This window comes from Lontra canadensis, unplaced genomic scaffold (assembly GCF_010015895.1).
Source record: "Lontra canadensis isolate GAN:19392208 unplaced genomic scaffold, GSC_riverotter_1.0 scaffold75, whole genome shotgun sequence".
Lineage (NCBI taxonomy): Eukaryota > Metazoa > Chordata > Mammalia > Carnivora > Mustelidae > Lontra > Lontra canadensis.
In genome coordinates this window covers 969,519-988,263 of record NW_022631069.1, presented here as the reverse complement: position 1 = coordinate 988,263, position 18,745 = coordinate 969,519, and the positions used below count along the sequence as shown (strand labels likewise).

At 53.8% G+C, this 18,745-nt stretch overlaps 1 protein-coding gene across 1 annotated transcript in view; it reads left to right on the top strand.

Moving 5' to 3' along the window:
• Positions 1 to 15,488, top strand: part of PHGDH (phosphoglycerate dehydrogenase) — a 31,031-nt gene extending 15,543 nt beyond the window's left edge. The window contains exons 6-12 of the mRNA XM_032881307.1: positions 6,886 to 7,018; positions 7,460 to 7,608; positions 8,911 to 9,063; positions 11,919 to 12,051; positions 12,991 to 13,121; positions 14,039 to 14,276; positions 15,184 to 15,488. Of these exons, the coding sequence (XP_032737198.1) occupies positions 6,886 to 7,018; positions 7,460 to 7,608; positions 8,911 to 9,063; positions 11,919 to 12,051; positions 12,991 to 13,121; positions 14,039 to 14,276; positions 15,184 to 15,338 (1,092 nt within the window). The 3' untranslated portion in view covers positions 15,339 to 15,488. The remainder of the gene's footprint in view (positions 1 to 6,885; positions 7,019 to 7,459; positions 7,609 to 8,910; positions 9,064 to 11,918; positions 12,052 to 12,990; positions 13,122 to 14,038; positions 14,277 to 15,183) is intronic.
• The last annotated feature ends 3,257 nt before the right edge of the window (positions 15,489 to 18,745 follow it).

Here is an 18,745-nt window from a genome sequence, read left to right as displayed (position 1 = left end):
CAGGTACCACCCAACCACATTCCCGGCGCAGCTTTGAGGGTGTGGGTGGTTTCATCTGTCGCAGCACCTCGCCGCTCCCCTGCGGGTTCTTCTGTCCAGATGTCTCTGGGGGTTCACTGTAGGCTGTCTTGCTTCTGGGATGTAATCTTTGTAAAGCAGGGAAACATGCCTTGGAATGGTCACCACCACCCCCACCCCCCGACCCTGCCAGCAGTCCTGGTCATTTCGGAGTGGCCCAGGTGGCACTTTGACTGAGCTCCCTAACCTTTCTGGGTCCAGATGAATTTTGCCTCAGGGCAGACAGATGACTGAACGACATCATCCAGAGCTCCTCCGTTGATATTTGAGCTTTTGGGGAAGAGCAAGGTTTTCTAAAGGGCAAGGGAGGAAGATTCTTGAACAAGCTGTGAAAGAGATGGTTTATCAGTGTCCAGGCAGGAAACAATGATAAGTGTTTGCTAAGCACAGGTTGTTTTAAATCACCCTCGTTCTCTCTTTGAAAACCAATATTAAATTGATTGATCAGGGTCATCCTTAGGGCTCTTATAACTTCATAACTGGATGATTTAGGACCCCTGCATGGCTCAGTTGGTTAAGAAACGGCCTTTGGCTCAGGTCATGATCCTGGAGTCCCAGGATCGAGTCCCACATGAGGGTCCCAGCTCAGTGGGGAGTCTGCTTCTCCCTCTGATCTTACTCCCTTGTGTACTCTCTGAAATAAATAAATAAAGTCTTTAAAATTGTATTTTAGTCACGTAAGATGTGAATAAATCTTCACAAAAATTGAAATATAGATTCTTATCTCCTTGATTACCACCCTAGTCCTGGTCTCACAGGTAACACCTGTTTGGTGTGTATCATCTCAGACTTTTTTCTCTCCGTTTACATGGAATGCATACAGTTCTTTGCCTGTAGAGGGATCCTATGCCTATAGAAAATAGAATATTGTACATGGTGTTAAGATAAAAATGTATGTCTTAGAACAAATAAATTTACCATATTTGTAAACTATTGCATGGAATTCTGTTGTGTGGACAAATTGCTTTTTATTTGGCCATTTCCTCAAGAATGGATATTTACATTGTTTGGAAATTTGGACTTGAGTAAGACATTGGTGAGATCTTTCATGATACCCTTGAGGTTAAGATGGAGACTATGAGCTTGGTGCTAATGGTTTAGTAACTGGCTGAAGGATAGCTCTGTCTCAATCTGGAGGGAGATGGTATAAGACGGTGCAGTGCACTGCCTTCTCCACTGTTTTCATCAACGGCCTGGGGGGCAGGAAGCAGGCAGAAGTGGGTAATTCTTAATAGTGTGGAATCAGATCCTAAGAGATAAGAAGGCTAGAATGATTGGCCATCCTAATAGGAAATTTAGCTAGAATCCCCATAAGTGCCCTAAAATGAGCCCCAACAGCAACCAAACACATATTGGATGTAGAGGTGTTGTTAAAAAGTTTTGTAGGGCAGGAGACCTTCAGTTGACAAAAATGCAGTGTGGTTAATGGTGGCATGGCTGATGGAAAAGGTAATGTGACTTTTGGCCACGTTAAAAGAAGTATGGCTTCCAGAACAAGGAAGGTGACATTCCTCACGCTCTGTACATGTCAGAATCTCACATACTCTGTGAGACTGCAAGCTCCGGAGATGGAAGGTGGTGGTAAGAAGCTCATGTCTGTACTTCCTAAGGAGGGTTGAAGGCACTGGGGTCTCTGAAACCCCATCATGACTTGGGAGGCCATCAGATAGCTAACGGGCGGTCTGTAGAAGAGTCATGCCGTCTGAGGAGTGGATCCAAGGAGGACCAGCAGGTATAAGCCAGAGGGGACAGAGCTGCAGCCAGAGCTGGCCCCAGATGGAACGGAGAGAGAGAGTGTCCCACTACTACAGATACACACCCGAGCCTGGTTCAGCACTTGGCCAGCATGTGAGGAAGAGCAGTGAGCATTAGCAGAGAGGAAGAAGCAGGTGGCTTGAAAGTTCTGATGTCTCTGAGCACCCATCATTGCCTGTGGGCTACAGGTTTCTTTATCTGTGAAATGGTCTCTAGCAGCGAGTTCTCTGTGTGGCCATAGGAAATAGAGCAAAATTATTAAGGACTGTGGTTTGTTACAGAAACTTGGGAGAACCCTGTAATTAAAGAGAGTGTGGACCCGGCGGCATAGGTAGCCCTGAGTAGTTCCTGCTCGGGGATCGCTGCAAAGCACGTGAAGATCATCCGTATTACCCCCTTCCCTCCCTGGCCCTGGGGTCTTTCCCAGGCTGTCACCCAGGCTGTTAATCACTAATAAGGCTGTTAATGGGAGACTGACATCTGACCCCTTCCAGAGTATCGTGTTATAAGAGTGGACCCCTTTATGCGACAGGATTGATTGGCAGAGACGCTTTTGTGCTTAGATGTTGGGGATGGACTGCCCCCCCGTCCTTGCTTTGTCACTATCCAGTCCCTCAGGGAAGCGGGGATCCTAGGCCTTAGCTCTGCTAGGGAGCTTAGCCACCTGGCTCCCCAGCAGTATCCGGGGTGTGTGTGGTGGGGTTGGTTGGAGGAGAGCCTACTGAGGCTGCCCCTCCCAACCGGCACAGGCCTGGAAAGGAATCTTCACGGGCCATCTGAGAGCACCTGCTGGCGTGCTCTGAGCCACATGACACAGATGTGGGTTTCAGGAGGGTTCTGGCAGCCTGTAGCCTGCTGGTGGTCTGAGTCATCCGAGTCTGAGGCCCTATGGCGTTCCTTCTGCCTGAAGCTTTTTCTCAATCATGTTGCTGAAGAACAGGTTCTACACTTTGTAGACACAGCTCATGCATGCTGGCATGGCCCCTAGAATGTGTTGGCCTAAGCTAACAGGCCCAAGCCAGCCAGGAGCTGAGCCTTGTGTTCTCTTACGAAGGTCTTCTGTGAGGAGCAGGCCAGCATCTCTTACCAATTTCTTGGAGGACAGTATTGTGATGAATCCAAACTTAGCCCAGAGGATTGGACATTGAACCCAAGATGCCAGGTGTCCCTGATTCTTTCAGGCCCAGCCAATGTTTACTGAGGTCTGCTGTGTCAGTTACTGTGCTCACAATGACCCTTGCGGGGTCAGTATCCTTACCCCAGGCTTACAGATAAGGAAATTGAGGCCCAGGATGCTTTTACGATAGGTTCAAGATAATAGGACTGGTAAATGATGGAATCCAGCTTAAAGTCCGGGTCTCCCGACCTCCAGTTTGGTACCCTTTGTCCTGCATCACCACCACCGTCTTTGTTCCTGATCCATGTTGGTTAAATGGTCACTGTGCTCAGCCTTACTCAGGATAGTAGCTCCCTAGGACGGCAGCTCCTATCACCTAGTCTGGTAACTAGAATTCCTACTCCCCTAGAGTACTGATTTTTTTTTTTTTTTTTTTTTTAAGTTCGTCCCAGAGCCTCAAGTTCTAGAAAGTACCTTAGGGACACAGGGAGGGAACCCTAGAGAAAGATAGTAGGTGGTGGGGCTTCTGGGCCTTTACCTCTGCCTCTTTGGTCAGTTTTTAGATTGGGTTTCCATTTAAGATTTCATTGTGTGAAGGGAAGAGAGTTTGAATCCTAAGCCGAAAGACTTGGCCAGAGGTAGTAAGAGGGTGTGATAGTTAGGCTCTGTTGTTGGAGCCTCCTTAGCATGAAGGTCCCCTCTTTCTCTGGCATCTACTGCCAAGCCAGAGGGCCCAGGGCAGCCGTGTCAGCCTCTCAAGGCTGCCCTCTACGATTCCAACTAGGAAGTGGCTCTGGAGTACCTCTGGAAAAACTAGGGTTCCCCTGCTGCCCAGCATCAGGAGTCTGTCCTGAGGCTGGGGTTCAAGTGGGGAACCCCTCCGTGGGTCTCCCTAAGGCTTCTCTATAAGAATAGTCTTCAGATGGTCCATCTCCGGAATCGTTCCACCTTCCGTGGATCGGGACTTCTGACCCTTTCCAGGACACATCAGGACCCTACTCAGACACTGGTCTCCTGAGCCCAATGCTACTCTTTCCAGTCTCCGCAACATAAGTCTCCTGGTATAAGAATCCCACCTCCTGGCGTTGTTCAGCTCCCATCTGCTCAGGGTATCTCCAGTGAAAAATGAAAACAGTTTTCTCAGTCGAATTCTTCCCTGCAGTTCTCTGCAGGTGAGCAAGAGAAAGCAAGCCGAGTCACAGCCTGTTGACCACTGTGGGAGATGCGTGTCTCCTCCTGGCCCATGTGCTCCCCATTAGCTGCAGGCACCCGCCACTGGGCCATGGGGCCTGGCTCGGCCCTCGGCCTTCCTCTCCGTGGCTCCATGTTGTTTCTTGGCTCCCGAGAGCCTGGAAGACCCAGAGTGGGGTGGACTCGCCTCCGTCGGGCTCGGTTTTGTGCCTCTGCTGGTATCTCCCCTCCTCTTCCCACTCACACGAACAAAGAACATCTGGATTAGAGATGAACAGGGCCATTGTTCCGGGCGGCCTCCAAGCCGGTGGCCAAAGACAACATGGAGGAGTCTGGGCAGGGGTCCTGGGATCCTCTCTCCTCGCCTGGACGCTTCATTGTCCTGGCTGAAATGAGTGGGTTACAGCTGAGGGGAGTGGCCACGGGAACTGTGGAGGTCAGGAGCTTGAGATCTACAGCCTCTCCCGCTATGGTCCAAAAGCTATACCTCATTCATAACCACATCCGCGTCTTCTCTGGAAGGGCTGAATTTTACATAGAAATACTCTTTGCCTTTATTTTCTAAGATGACTTTTCTCTTCCCCCGAAAGAGATTCAGGATGAGAAGGGGCAATGTTGCAAACCCCAGGAAAGCCTAAGGGAGAAAAAAAAAATGAATTCCACCACACAGAGATGACCATGGTCAGAGTATCCTGCTTTCTGTGGAGTTGGTTTGTTCTTGTTCAATCCCTAGCCACCTCTGAACATTCTAGGACTCACCTGTAACCTTTTAGAGTTAAGGGAACTGCCTTTTCAAGGAACACTGAGTTGTTGAGTGTCGGAGCAGGGGATGACTATGAAATCACCCAGCCAGTTCCTTTACTTTTCGGACTGAGGACTCAGGTCCAGGCCTCCTGGTTCAGCGTCTGTACCTTGGCACTTGTAGTTCCGTCCAGGTCAGTTGTCTGTCCTGCCTTCTTGAGGAGAGTGATGCCTTTGAGATTGTAATGGCTCCCCCACCTCTGTCCCCGCAGTCAGTGCGGCTGACATGGATCCAGCTGATGGAGAGAGCCCTGGGGGGGCCTCCCCAGTAGACCACACAGAAAGTGGATTAAGTGTTTGCGGTAACAAGAGGTACAGATACTTCCTGGCTGGTTATGGATTCTTCCCAGCTGCTGGTGTGGACGTGGTCATCTCTAATGCCTTGCCCTTGCTGGGGAGATGTGTGACCGGCACCCAAGACTGTTGCTATCTACTGCACCCCTGTTTTCTCAGGTGGGCCTGGGAGCCTCTTGACCTCGCCCCACATTTGAGGGATGGGCACTCGCGGTGCAGGCTCTCGGATCCAAATGGTGGTTCTTGTCCCCCCTTGACCATCTCCCAGCTTTGCGACCTTGGCTAAATAATTTCACCTCTCTGCCTTAGTTTCCTCAACTGTAAAATGGGGAAATCCTAGTGCCTAATCCATTGGGTCTGAGCTGAAAGCCCCTAACACACAGTAAATGCTAAAGGAATGTTTGCCATTAATAGCTATGACTTCGTGACCTTTCTTCTGAGCTTTGGCTTCCTGACTTTCCTTCTTGCCCTCACCTGTATCTGATGACCTTTGGCAAGTTTCGTGAGGCTGATGTAGTTTGTACCCCACAGAATTCCCTGCCTGCCTCCCTTGCTCCCTCCCTTCTCCGCAGCCTTAGAGAGGTCCCTCCTCCCCTGACAGCCCAGAATAAGCTTCTTTTTGGGTCCTTCCCCATTCATGGTGCCTTTATGCCTCGCTTTTCCCTCTTCTTAATGTGCTTGCACCCTGTCCCCGTCAAACCTGCTTTATTGAAAAGATCTATCCTGGGGCACCTGGGTGGCTCAGTGGGTTGAAGCCTCTGCCTTCAGCTCAGGTCATGATCCCAGGGTCCTGGGATCGAGCCCCGCATCGGGCTCTCTGCTCAGCGGGGAGTCTGCTTCCCTTCCTCTCTCTCTGCCTGCTTCTCTGCCTGCTTGTGATCTCTGTCTGTCAAATAAATAAATAAAACCTTTAAAAAGAAAAAAGAAAAGATCTATCCTTAGTCCTTTAAACCTCCATGTGGCTAGTCCCCAAGTTAGGCCTTCCAAGACTGGATGCATTTGAATGAAGCCTTTTTATAAGGAACGTCAAGAGGGGACCAGACTCTGCCTGCTATTGTGTCAGCATGCCCCCTCCCCAGCGACTGGGTTTGGTTTCCTTGATAACCCTGCTCTGCACCCCTGCCCCCTCCTGCTTCTTTCTCATTCTGTGAAAAAAGTCAGGGGCCCTGCCTGCTTTTTGGCCCAGAGGGTCCTCAGCTGTGGCCAGCCTGTCCTCCCTTGGCTGGTCATACCCTTTGAGCATGTCGCTGCTCCCCACGTGGCTGTCCTGCCTCTCCCGGGCTCCCTGTTTACTAAGGGTTTCTGAGCTCCACCTTATCCAGCCACACACGTGTACATGCGCACACACGCACGCACATGTGCACGCACACACTTGCTCCTCATGCGTCTGTTCGTGGTTAAGAGCTTAGAGGTAAACAAACCTCCCTTCGCACTCCGGGCCTACCCCTTCTAATGTGTGAGCCCAACTTTCCTCATCTCTAAAGCAGAATGGTTGCAACCCTTACTGTGAGCGGTAAGTTGGCATTTGGAAAGGCTTAGCAGTAGTGCTTGGTAGATGCTCAAATAATGGCCACCGTTATTAATAATACCAGTACTGATCAGGGACAGCGACATTCACTTGTGTCTTAGTCTCTCTCACTTCCGGCCAGACCGTAGGGTACGACCCCATCATTGCGCCGGAGGTCTCGGCCTCCTTTGGTGTCCAGCAGCTGCCCCTGGAGGAGATCTGGCCTCTCTGTGACTTTATCACTGTGCACACGCCTCTCCTGCCCTCCACCACAGGTAGGTGTGTCCCCGCTTGTGGGTCGGCCACAGAAACCACTGCCCAGGTAAGGGTGAGCCCTCCATCTGCGCCTTCCGCACACCCTGGGGACTAGGTCCATCGAGCACGGAGAGATTCTTTGCTGGCTTTACCTGCCCCACACGGAGGAAGGATGAGCTAGCTGGAAACACATGAGTGGGCCGGATGTACACGAATAGTGACCCCATGGTTTTTTCTTGGGGCCACTGCTTCCCTCCCTGGTTCCGGGATCTACTCAAAGCACTCACAGCTCACGGACATTTAGGATGTTTCTAAACAGAGTTTGGTTTAAATCTAGAACAGGGACTCTGGCCCCAGAGCCAGCTGAGAAGGGAGAGGTGTGGCCAGATAGGCTGTGGGCCCGTGGGGAAGGAGAAGAGGCGAGGCACCCGGGCCGCAGGAGAGCTCTTCCCTCCTTCCAGGCCTGCTGAACGACAGTACCTTTGCCCAGTGCAAGAAGGGTGTGCGCGTGGTGAACTGCGCTCGGGGAGGGATCGTGGATGAGGGGGCCCTGCTCCGGGCCCTGCAGTCTGGTCAGTGTGCTGGTGCCGCGCTGGACGTCTTTACAGAGGTGAGTGCCTGCAGGAGGGAGGGGAGCGCTGAGCAGAGAGGCCCAGGACCCAGAAGACCCAGTGTGCACAAAGGGCTCTGGCTTAAGGGCAGTAGCATCCATAGCAAACTGGAGAAATTGCCAAAAATAATGCCGTTGCGGTTTCGGGACCCCTGGCAGGGCATAGCCTGGAGGCAGCCATGTTGGCTTTCAGCAAAGCCAGATTTTAAATAGGACCCAGTCCCTGGTCTCAGGCTCCCTGGACTGCTGCCATGTGGGAATTCCACGGAGAAGGTGAAGCAAATCCGTTCTGATGTTGAGGATTTGGGGCAGGATTTAATGTGTTGATACAGGTCTTTGATGAAATGAATCCCGTTGCCAAGAAGACATCCCACCCAGCATCCGTTGGCTTTCCCTGCCTTCCTCTCTTGTGGGGAGAAAAGGCAGCCTGAGGACAATGGCTAGAAGCGTTCTCCTGTGTCCTGTGTGGGCTGCTGTCCCTGCCTCCCTGTCAGAACCAGAGATGCCATCTTTGCTCACCTGTTTGCCTGCCTGCTCTTTTGCTTACACCAAAGGGAATGATGGACAGTGCATGTCCACTCAAATCCTCTTGGCCTCTCTTTAAAGTCCTGCCACCAGCATCAACAGATCCAGGGGAAAGAGTTCCCCTGGCTCAGCCCCTCCCTTGCTGTCCCTGGCCTTCCTGTGGCCCCTGGTACTGTGTGGACAGCACTCATAGGCCCAGGTGGCCAGAGAAGGGGCCTGAGTGACCCTCCCAAGGGCAGTACGTGGTGCCCAGTAAGCAGAAGGGATGGAGAGGACACTGGAGGGTGGGCAGAGGTGCTCAGGGGGCCCACCTGTCGTGGTGAGAGCCAGGTTGGGACAGCTGTGCAGAGGGCCTGTGAATTCTGACGCTGTGAGGAGCTGTAAGTGCTGGCAGGATTCACAGGTGAGGGGAAACTCGAGGGAAGAACCAATAGCAGAAACAGTAGCTTCCACTGGCTGAGAACCTTCTGTTCTTATACATATCACAGTGTGTACAAAGTGATACGAGATGAGTAGTGTTAACCCATTTTATAGATGGGGAAGTCAAGGCACAGAGAGGTGCAATTTACCCAAGGACACATAGGTATAAGTGGGGAGCTGAAAGGCAAATCCCGTCCCTAGCTCTGTCCACGGGGCTGTGGAGGGACACTGACGAGGAAGCCAGTTGCTCAAAACCCATGACGTCTCTGGCAAAACCGAAATAGAAGGCGTCCTCCCCCTTGCCCGCATCCTCTCCAACTTCCCCCAGCCAACGGAGAGGTGTCTCTTCCTGGGCAGGAGCCACCACGGGACCGAGCCTTGGTGGACCACGAGAGCGTCATCAGCTGCCCCCACCTGGGTGCCAGCACCAAGGAGGCCCAGAGCCGCTGTGGGGAGGAGATCGCCGTCCAGTTTGTGGACATGGTGAAGGGGAAATCTCTAGCGGGCGTGGTAAGTACTGCCAAGTGAGGCTGGGGCCCCGAGGGCAGAGGGAGGAGCAGGGTAGGGGAGGGCGTTTGGTTTTGGCTAACGGTGACAGCTCCGGGAAGCAGTGGTATGCTGACCAGATTCAGCCCTGGGAGCCGGAGATAAGCACTCCTCTGGAGCCAGCCCTCTGGGTTGGCTAACGGTGGTGGGGGGGTGGGGAGCAGCAGGGAGCGGCCTAGCCCTGCTATATTGTCGCTTTGCTGCCGAGATTGTGGCTTTTCCCAGGGTCCAGGAGAAAGGCTCCTTTGTTCTCCACATGCCTTGGGAGTGAAGGAGTGTGGCTTGGGTGATGCTGGATGCCGTGGAGCGGTGGGTGGAGGGCTGGCCTCTGGAGAAGCCTGTCAGGCCCCTCTCTCACCTCCTAGGCCTAAATGTTCCTTTTACGGTATCCATCCTAGAACTCTGGGCAGGGCGAGTCCCAGCCCCCACAATGAACCCTCCAGGCCCCCTTTCTGTCCTCAGATCATGAACTAATGTCCTTACTTCTTGTCTTAGCTCACACTGTGCCCTTCCTGGCATGTTTCTCCCCCAAGCTTACCTGACCTATACTTCCAGGCCTGTCACCTCCATTCAGTCTTTGGATGTTCCTTAAGCTCCGAAGGGTACCAGATGCTGTCCTAGCCCTTCGCGGGACACAGATGAGTAAGGCAAGCATAGCTCTCCTTTAGGGGCTTGCCACCCCTTCACAAAGACTTGCTTGGTCTTCCCAGCTGCCTCCACCCTTTTGCAATGAACCACATTCTCTCTTATTAAGATTTCCTGAGTTTGTATCTTTAAATTCTGAATTCTCTGAGGACAAAAAAAGCCCAGGATGTAAGCTTCTCTGCAGCTGTGTGGCTCTCTGGGAGAGAGGTGGGGAACGAGGCGGGGGCGGGGCTGAGACTGGTGAGCGAGCTTCCTGGCTGACCCTCCGCTGGGGATTTTCATTGCTGAGGACAGAACCATAGCAGGAGAGACACAGCATGCTTTGTTCAATCTGCCAGCCCTGGTGTGATGGCCCAGCATCCTGGGCCACCATGCCTTCTAAACACCATCCCCTCCCCCCTCACCCCCCCGCCCCTGGGAGAGTAAGGGAGCCAGCTCCTCCCCTGAAGGACCCCTCAGGGCCAGCCTGGTGGCAGCTACAGGATGGTGGTCAATGACGATGACGACGATGACGCTTGGCCTGCCCATCTGTGTGCCCTCCCCTCTCTGGTCCGCGTCTCTTGGCTCCTCAGAGCATGGGACACTTTTTCATTCCCTTTGCCCCTGTCACTTCTGAGCCACTCTCCCCAGGTGATGCGCTGAGACCACGGCTGAGGCTTGGGTTGTGTCCAGTGCCAGCCAGTCAGGGCTGGGCCTTTCTCTCCAAGGCCCTTTGCAAGGCAGGCCTCTGCCCTCACTGTTGCAGCCCTTGGGAGTCACTGTGGTGGGTGGCATGTGAAGGGGATTCCTTGCCACCAGCTCCGCCAGATGGAACTAGACTGTACCTATCCTCTAGCAGGGGTAAAATCTCGCAAAGTCATTAAGCTTGGGCAGATTTCAGTCTCTGGCCAAAGTGGCTGGTTGTCCTACAGTAGGCTTTTAGAAAGAAAGACATTTGTGTCACATGGGAAATCTCTCATTCTCTGTGTCCCTCTCCAGTTCGGTTTTGTCAGAACCTTAGACGCAGATGAACATAGGATCAAATGCGCTCAAGGGCGCCTGACTCTTGGAGCCCTTCGGCTGGCTTTCCAGACCTGCCGTGAGCATCCTTGTGCGGGTTCCACGGGGGCTGTCTGGAGGTCACTTCCGTCCACCTGCTGTAGCCTCAGCCCAGCCCACCGGCACGCGGGCCTGCATCTCTGCTCCCAGCAGCTGGCCTGCCCTCATCCCACCTCCTGGTTCACTGCTGGTCTTTTCTGTGTCCTTCTGGAGAGGAGCAGGGGGAGAGCCGCCGCGGGAGCCCTCAAGCAAGGCGGCTGGCTGCACAGAAGGGTGTGCTGGGAAGCCCTGCCCCCTTGACCGTTTTCAGCATGGACAGTCTGTTTGATTTGTATCAAACCCTGCGTTTCGAATTAAATCCTTAGATCCTTTGGTTCTCTTTACACACTGACTCACAAAAGTGGCCAGTGCTTAATTCGAAGCCAGACCATCATGAACCACAACATGGAATTGCAGTTTTGGCCTGCGACAAGCTGGCTTTGTTACCAAGCGCCTGGTGGGGACCCAGCTGTCTGGAACCTAGAGTTAACAACTTGAGAAGGACATGTGGCTTTGGTCCCTGCCGGCTGCCCAGCATGCCTCCTGGTGGACTTCCCGTGGGCCAATGTTTGAAGAGTGATAGGGTCGTTGAGGATATGTGAATCCAGCTTTATAAATTGTGCTGTTTGGCCAAAGTGATTAATGACAATGTAAACACATACTCTCTTTTTTTAGTTGACATATAAATAAAAAGGAAGGCATCTTGGAGAGACCTAGCGTAGGTCCCATTAGTCCACGACTCAATATCCCTCTTATGTCAGAGACTCACCTTCGTATTGTGCTGTCCAGACCTTTCCCAGCACGGGAAAAACCAGTCTCCTGTGGAGGGCATGAAGCAGGCACAGTTCAGTGGGTAAGAGAAATGCCTTTTTCCTGCTTCTGGCAATCTGTAATGGTCTTAGCCTTTTGTGTTCTTTCCTTGCTCTACAGCTCTCCCAAGCTAAAGGCACAAGTCATTGTCTTGTTGGTGCCTGATCGAAGTTGTCTCCACATTCCCCAACCCAGGCACCCGAAACAAGGATGGCCCTGTGCCTTCTGCTCTCCAGGTGGAGCTGTGCCTCTTCCTGACCTCAGCTCTGTTCCCCTTTTCTGTGCAGGTGAATGCCCAGGCCCTCACGAGTGCCTTTTCTCCACATACCAAGCCTTGGATTGGTCTGGCAGAAGCTCTGGGGACCCTGATGCGAGCTTGGGCTGGATCCCCCAAAGGGACCATCCAGGTGGTAACACAGGGTGAGTTGGGGATACTGCAGAGGGAGGGGAAGAGGGTTTTGTCTGCAGCAGGTCACAGTGAGGGGCTGGCAAGTGACTTGACTCTGGTCCTTGTGATTCCACGTCCCACGTTCTGTCTATATGCGGTTCACTTGCTACCCAGTGGGGACACAGGGAAGGGTACAGAAAATCACTGGGAAATATGTGATTTTCATAAATCACATTTCAATAGTGTTTTAGGATAGACATGTGCTGGGTGCAAAATGAAACTTCCACGAGAGACAGTTTTCATGGGAGAGGCAGCTGGTGGGTGGAGGGAGTCCCAGAGAAGCCATGAGACCTTTGATTCTGGGTGAACCTGTTGCTTACCTGCCATGGACTTCCCCTTCTCTGACTTTGGGCTCTTCGTGTCTAAAGCGAGAGTTGGGATGGCTGTGCTAGACCGACCGTGGGACAGTTCGTACTCTGTGACGTAGTGAGGCGGGTTCTCGGGCAAGTGGGTGGTCCTCAGGAGCCTCTGCTCAGCTGGTGAGCGGGGAATGAGGACAGCGCCCTAAATGTCTGACCTGAGGGTCTGGGTGGCTCCCACCACTTTCACAGTGGCTCCAGCCTGTGCAGATGTAGTTGAGGGACTGCGGAAGGCTCTAGTTCCCTAAACCCTGTGGAGGCTTGTCCTCCCTATGGTCCGTAGGGCATCTGAGCTCGGGGATGGTGAGACCATGGGCATTGCCAGTGACAGGACAAGTCAGAGCTGGGGGAACCCCAGAGGAAACAAGGCAGGGAACGGGGCACAGTCACTGTCTGTCTGCCTTCCAGAGGGAAGCAGGACAGCCTCAGCAAGTTGGGCTTGGCGCCCCCAAGGTGGTCAGGAGTCCGTGACCTGAAGCTAGGTGATGGTGATCTGCCGGCTCCGGCGTTGCTTAACCAACAGCGACCTCATGGTAGTTTCTCTGTCCCCAGGAACATCCCTGAAGAATGCTGGCAACTGTCTAAGCCCCGCGGTCATTGTCGGCCTCCTAAAAGACACTGCCGATCAGGCGGATGTGAACTTGGTGAACGCCAAGCTGCTGGTGAAAGAGGCCGGCCTCAATGTGCGTATCCCCTTGCCCCCTTGCCTCTCCTGTCGGCGCTGTCCTTCTCTCCCTGCCTTTTCAGAGCAGGCTCCCAGCCCTGCTTGTGGACCGGGAGCCCTGGGCGCAGCTCCTGCTGTTGACGTGGTCCACCTGGGCCGGGCAGCTCGGATTTCTCCATCTGCCAAGCGGATGCAAGGCCTTGCTCTGAGCCTTGCTAGAGCGAACTGAATGCTCGTGAAAGTGCTTTGTGCACCAGTGCCCTGTGCGTGCGAGGCGGCGACAGCAGAGGCCCTTTACGGCTGGGGAGTGTGAGGAGCCGCGCTGTCTCTGGTGGGAAGCTGGGGGGGTGGCCAGCGGGCAGTGTCTGACCCCATGCAGGGCTCTGTTTCCCGCCGCCCCCAGGCCCCTGATCATCTTGCTGCCTTGGAAGCCAGCAGTGTGTCCTCTTAGCCTCTGCTGCCCTCATGCTGACCCTTTATGTATTCCCTTCTGGTTTCCTTTTTAGATCGCAGGCTGTATCCCTCAGCTTGTGGGAGCCGGCAGGAACTGTGGGCAGCACAGCCCTCACGTCTCCCCTCCTCTGCTTCCCCCTCCACTAGGCCACTGACTCTGTTCAGGAAGTAGTGAGCTGGAGGGGCCCGGCTGCGTCGGCCTCTGGGACAGGCCTGCCTCCTTTCCACCTCCTTCCCAGCTCCCAGCCTTCACCTGTACCTGGCAGACCCCTCCTGGCCTTCCACTGAGGGAGGCCATGCGCTGTCCCAGGAAGCTAATGCTCAGGACCACCAGGCTTGGCCCATTTGCCCTCTTCTCCGGCCCTGAAATGCTGAGCATGTTGGCCCTGCTGCAGCCCTACGGATCGGCTAATGGGTGGATGCAGAGGTTGGGTGCCATACAGCTGGGAGGACTGACCGTGGCTCCTTTCCTTCTCCCTGCAGGTAACCACCTCCCACAACCCTGCAGGGCCAGGGGAGCAGGGCTCTGGGGAAGGCCTCTTGACCGTGGCCCTGGCAGGTGCCCCCTACCAGGCTGTGGGCTTGGTCCAGGGCACCACGCCCGTGCTGCAGGCGCTCAACGGAGCCGTCTTCAGACCGGAAGTGCCTCTCCGCAGGGGCCTGCCCCTGCTCCTGTTCCGGGCCCAGCCGTCTAACCCTGTGATGCTGCCCACCATGATCGGTGAGGAGGGCTCTGTGGAGCTTGCCTGCATCCTTGAAGCCGGGGCGAGTGTGCGTGTGTGTGTGCATGTGTGGATGTGTGTGACAGAAGGGATTCTCTCCTGGGATTGGACTCCATGGACCTTGGCCTCCTTTAGCTCCGTCTCAATATTTCTGGATCTGCAGCATGCAGAGGGTCTGTCAAGCCAGTTTCCAGAACATCTGGGAAGGGGATACAGAGTTCAGAGGTAGCAGAGCCACGTGGCAGGGTAGAACCCCAGAGCCCATGTCAACCGTCCTGCTCACCGTCGTTAAGCTCACAGTGTAGACCTGTCTGCAGGGCTGTGTCCCAGGAACTCTGAGCCTTTGAATGCAGGTTTCCTTCTTCCGACCGCAGGCCCTGGGGGCTAGCCTGCCTGCCACGTCAGGGAGTCCGCTCCAGCAGTCCGCGGACATCATGGACCTGCCCCAGGACCCTGGCTGTGGGGCCCTGGGCGTTCTGGGCGTTTTGGAGCACTTCCAGGTGTGGAAGAATGTGTCCACAGACCTCAAAAGGCCTAATTTCACCATCCTTGCCAGTTGACCAGAGGAACTTTCCCCTGCTTTGCTCCTTTGCTCTCGGTCAGGATGAAACTGATGACCGGCGAGTCAGGAGATTGCTCTAACTCTAAGCAATTTGTGGCTGGATCATTCCTTCCCTGCTGACCAGATGCTCAGGGTGCTCCTACAGAGTCTCTAAGTAGTGAAGGAGGCTGGGCAGGTGCCCTCTTGTTCCATCTCTTTACTCTCTGATTCTGAGACCATCACTCCCCCACCCCTCACTGCAACTTTGCTCACAGGGGTCCAAGGCTTCTGGCCCTGCTCCCAGCCTCTTGCTTCTCCTTCCCCTGTGCCCTCTGCCAACCAGCAGTTTTCCTATCTACTTCCAGGCCTGCTGGCAGAGGCAGGCGTGCAACTGCTGTCCTACCAGACCTCGGTGGTGTCAGATGGGGAGACCTGGCACGTCATGGGCATCTCCTCCCTGCTGCCCAGCCTGGAAACATGGAAGCAGCATGTGACTGAGGCTTTCCAGTTCCACTTCTAAGCTTTGGGGAGCTTTTCTGAAGAAATCTGCCCACTGTGATCAACAGAGGAGATCCACGTTCCTGAGGCTGACAGCTGCTTACTCTGCAGACCTTGGCTGACCTCCATAATGCAGCAATAACCACCTAATAAAGAGCCTGTCCCAAATGTCCCTGCGTCTCTCTGTTATTACCCTGCAGATCCACCAGAGGGCAGCCGTGGGCTGTTGCAGCCGGTGCCCTGGCAGGAGGGTTGGGGATGTGGAGGGAGATGGGGGTGCGCAAAGAGCACGCCTAGGTGTGTGCTCAGAAGAGGGATCTCTCTCTTGCCTGTCTCAGGTTATTCAGAGGCATCTTTATGGGAACACAACTCAGTATCTCCAATTCCTGTGGTGTTTCAGATCCCTTCCTTCTGGGGGTATGCGCGCATGTTAATAAATGTATCAGCAAAGAGGCACAGCCCTTCACGCCAGACACTGGGCTGGGTTATTTGTCCCAGAGGAGGGTTAAAGCCCAGACCATTCCCAGCGAAGTCTCCGTCCGCTGGGAGGGACGGCACACAGAGGCCCCTGGGTGTGGTGGGGTGTGTGTGAATTCTGTTGAGTCCAGGAGAGTGATTGAGCAGAGGATGGTGTCTGAGATGTTGGGAAGGTTTATAAGGGAGAGAAAGTGCATTAAGGTATGAAGCATGAGAATATTTGCCTATCTCACAGAGCCGGCTCAGTATAGATTGGACAGTATATTACTTGACATTAAAAAAAATGTGATTTTTCTGAAACACGGCAGAAGGGCACTCCTGAACCTAAGGGCGTCAGCTTTTAAGGGTCTGCCCCCCCCATTTGTAGGGGATGACCCATCCCCACCTTGGGCTGAATGGCATCTGCTTTTGAGGCTCCCGACTGGACGGAGAAGGTTGGACCAAGGCAGCTGATGGGCACGGCGGGTGCAAACCCACCACTTTGGCCTCTTTGTGCTGTGATCGAGCAAAAGGTCCACGAGAACCACCAGGAATCAGCGGCTGCACCATGTCTGCAGTGCCCTTGGAGAAACGGATGTGTTCTGGCCTGGCTGTAGCAGACCTGGAAGGGTGCTGCTACAAAGCAGCCTTCAAAGAATATTTAATTCTCCTAAACCTTTGTTTCCTCATCTGTATAAATGGGGTGCCTCAGAGCTCCAGTAACAAAGGGATTAAAACGTTTCATCCCTTTGAAGGTGGACAGCAGGTCTCCCTCAGTCTCTCATTGAGTCCCTCCCACTAAGGAGACCTTCCCTTGAGGCCACTGATCCTAGAAAAACAGGCTGAGATGGATGGAGTTAGAAATTCTGTTAAAATTTGAGCTCAATATTTAGTCTTTTGGCCTCATTCTCCGAAATTCCCTGGACACACCATACTTGGGGCTCAGAGGTGGTCAGAACCAGTTCTGGAGGCTCAAATTACTTGAGCATCTCCAAACAGCCTCCTAGCCTTGGGTGGCATGGGCAGGCCCGGGACAGTTTCCTTGCATCCCTCCCGTCCCGTGGCTGTCTACATAACTCCCAGATCAAAAAGGGCAAGATTCTCACAATCCAGCTGGCGCCCCACAGAGGGGGCTGTTTCCTTGGTGTTGCTCTGTGGCATTGCCGCCGTACCTCACTTTAGAGTGCCATGTCATTCCATGTACCTCGACTAGGAAGCAGAGCTGTGAGGGAAGTGGTGGGCTGGCCATTCTTCGTGTCCAGTTTAATAGGACATGTGATACACTCTCTCCAATATACCTTCTGCTGGTGATCCCGTCATCCTCTTCCCAGCCCCAAGTCAGCCAGGGCGATTTCTTGCCTCTGCAGGGTTTTTTTTTGTTTTGTTTTTTGTTTTTGTTTTTTAAACACTTTATTTATTTGAGAGAGAGAGTGAGAGAGCATGAGTGGAGTGAGGGGCCGAGGGAGAAGCAGACTCCCCGCTGAGCAGGGCCCTGAGATCATGACCTGGCTCAAGGCAGACGCTTAACGACTGATCCACCCAGATGCCCTTGCAGGGAGAGTCTTTGCCTGCCAGTGTTATCTAGACAAGGAAACAAATGGTAGGAGCAGACCTGAGGGTGAGCATGGGACAGGGTGACTGGAAATCCTTCCCCCCTATGTTGACCTTACATGGAGGGGAGGGCTTTGTTCAGCAGCCAGCAGGCATCCATTTCAATGAAGCGCTTCCAGAGCTGCCATAGGAAGGCCCAGGGCTCAGTACCAAAGCTGGTGAAGAAGCGGACCCCAGGGGGGGCCAGGAATCTCGGCCTGCGCGGTGGAGGCAATGACCGATGGCGTTCTGAGTGCCTGGAATTGAACCAGGGCTGATAATCACCTGGCGTGCCTGGGGCACGGGCAGCATCTGTTCAATCCTTCAGCACCCTGACATCCTCATTGTCAGATCTTATTCTCACTCCCACATCGTGTCCAAAGGACTCCTGAGTGGAGGCACCGGGTGACATGAAGGGCCTGGTTGCTAAGGCTGATGGAGGCAGTTTCAGCACCAAGAACCCCCAGTGAGCTCCGTATGGATAGACGGCAAGGCCCAGAGACTTTTATCGTGAGTAGGGACTTTTGCCCATGACTCCGACGCCACGCCAGAGATCTTAGGGGAGGCATATGCTGTTTTGTGGGAATGCCATCTAGACTAAGGGCCTCCAGGCAGCTCGCAGGGGAGGAGCTACGGCTGGCAGAGAGGGGCAGTTGGTGGAACAGGAGGAGTTCAGCATGCACCTGGAGAGAGGGCTGGGGAAGTCAGCTGAACTCCTCCTGAGTTCTGAACTCAAATCGGGTTTATCTTGGATTTTCTGGTACGTGTGGGGATGTGGACAGCCTTGGGCCAGACGTGAAGTGGGCGGGCTCAGCATCGCATTCCCTTCTGCCCCGTGCCCCCTTATCTCTGGCAACACCCCTCCTAGCCAGCCCTGTTTCCCACCAAAGGAAGCCAGCTTCTCTTCTACAAAACAGGGCAGCTAAGGAAGCTTTTTAAAAGACCTGGTATCCTTCCTCCCCTTCCCACACCCCTCCCCAGCTCAATTCCCACTGCCATGGACCCTTGCTACTTTATAAGAGGGTCCTGGAATAAGCAGTGGCCTAACCCAAGGGAGACAAAGCAATCTCTAGCAAAAGAATTCCCTGCTAGGTATCATAATGTAATTTTTTTTGGCTGGAGGAGTCAGGAGCATGCCGCATTAACCTCTGCTTGGTGTGTATTTGCCCAGAGAACACTGGCAAGGCCTGGGCAAGGAGCTGCAGCCGCCCTTGAGCACATTTCTGGCCGGGTCTACAGGTGGCGTCTTTAGATCAGGGAAGGAAGCTGGGTGCAGCTTTGTTCTCCTGTGCTTCTTGGAGAATGGAATGGGATGGGGACGGGGTGTGTGAGGTGAGAACTCAGTGGTGGGGGCAGGTGGGGGTCACGGAGAGTGGGGCCCTC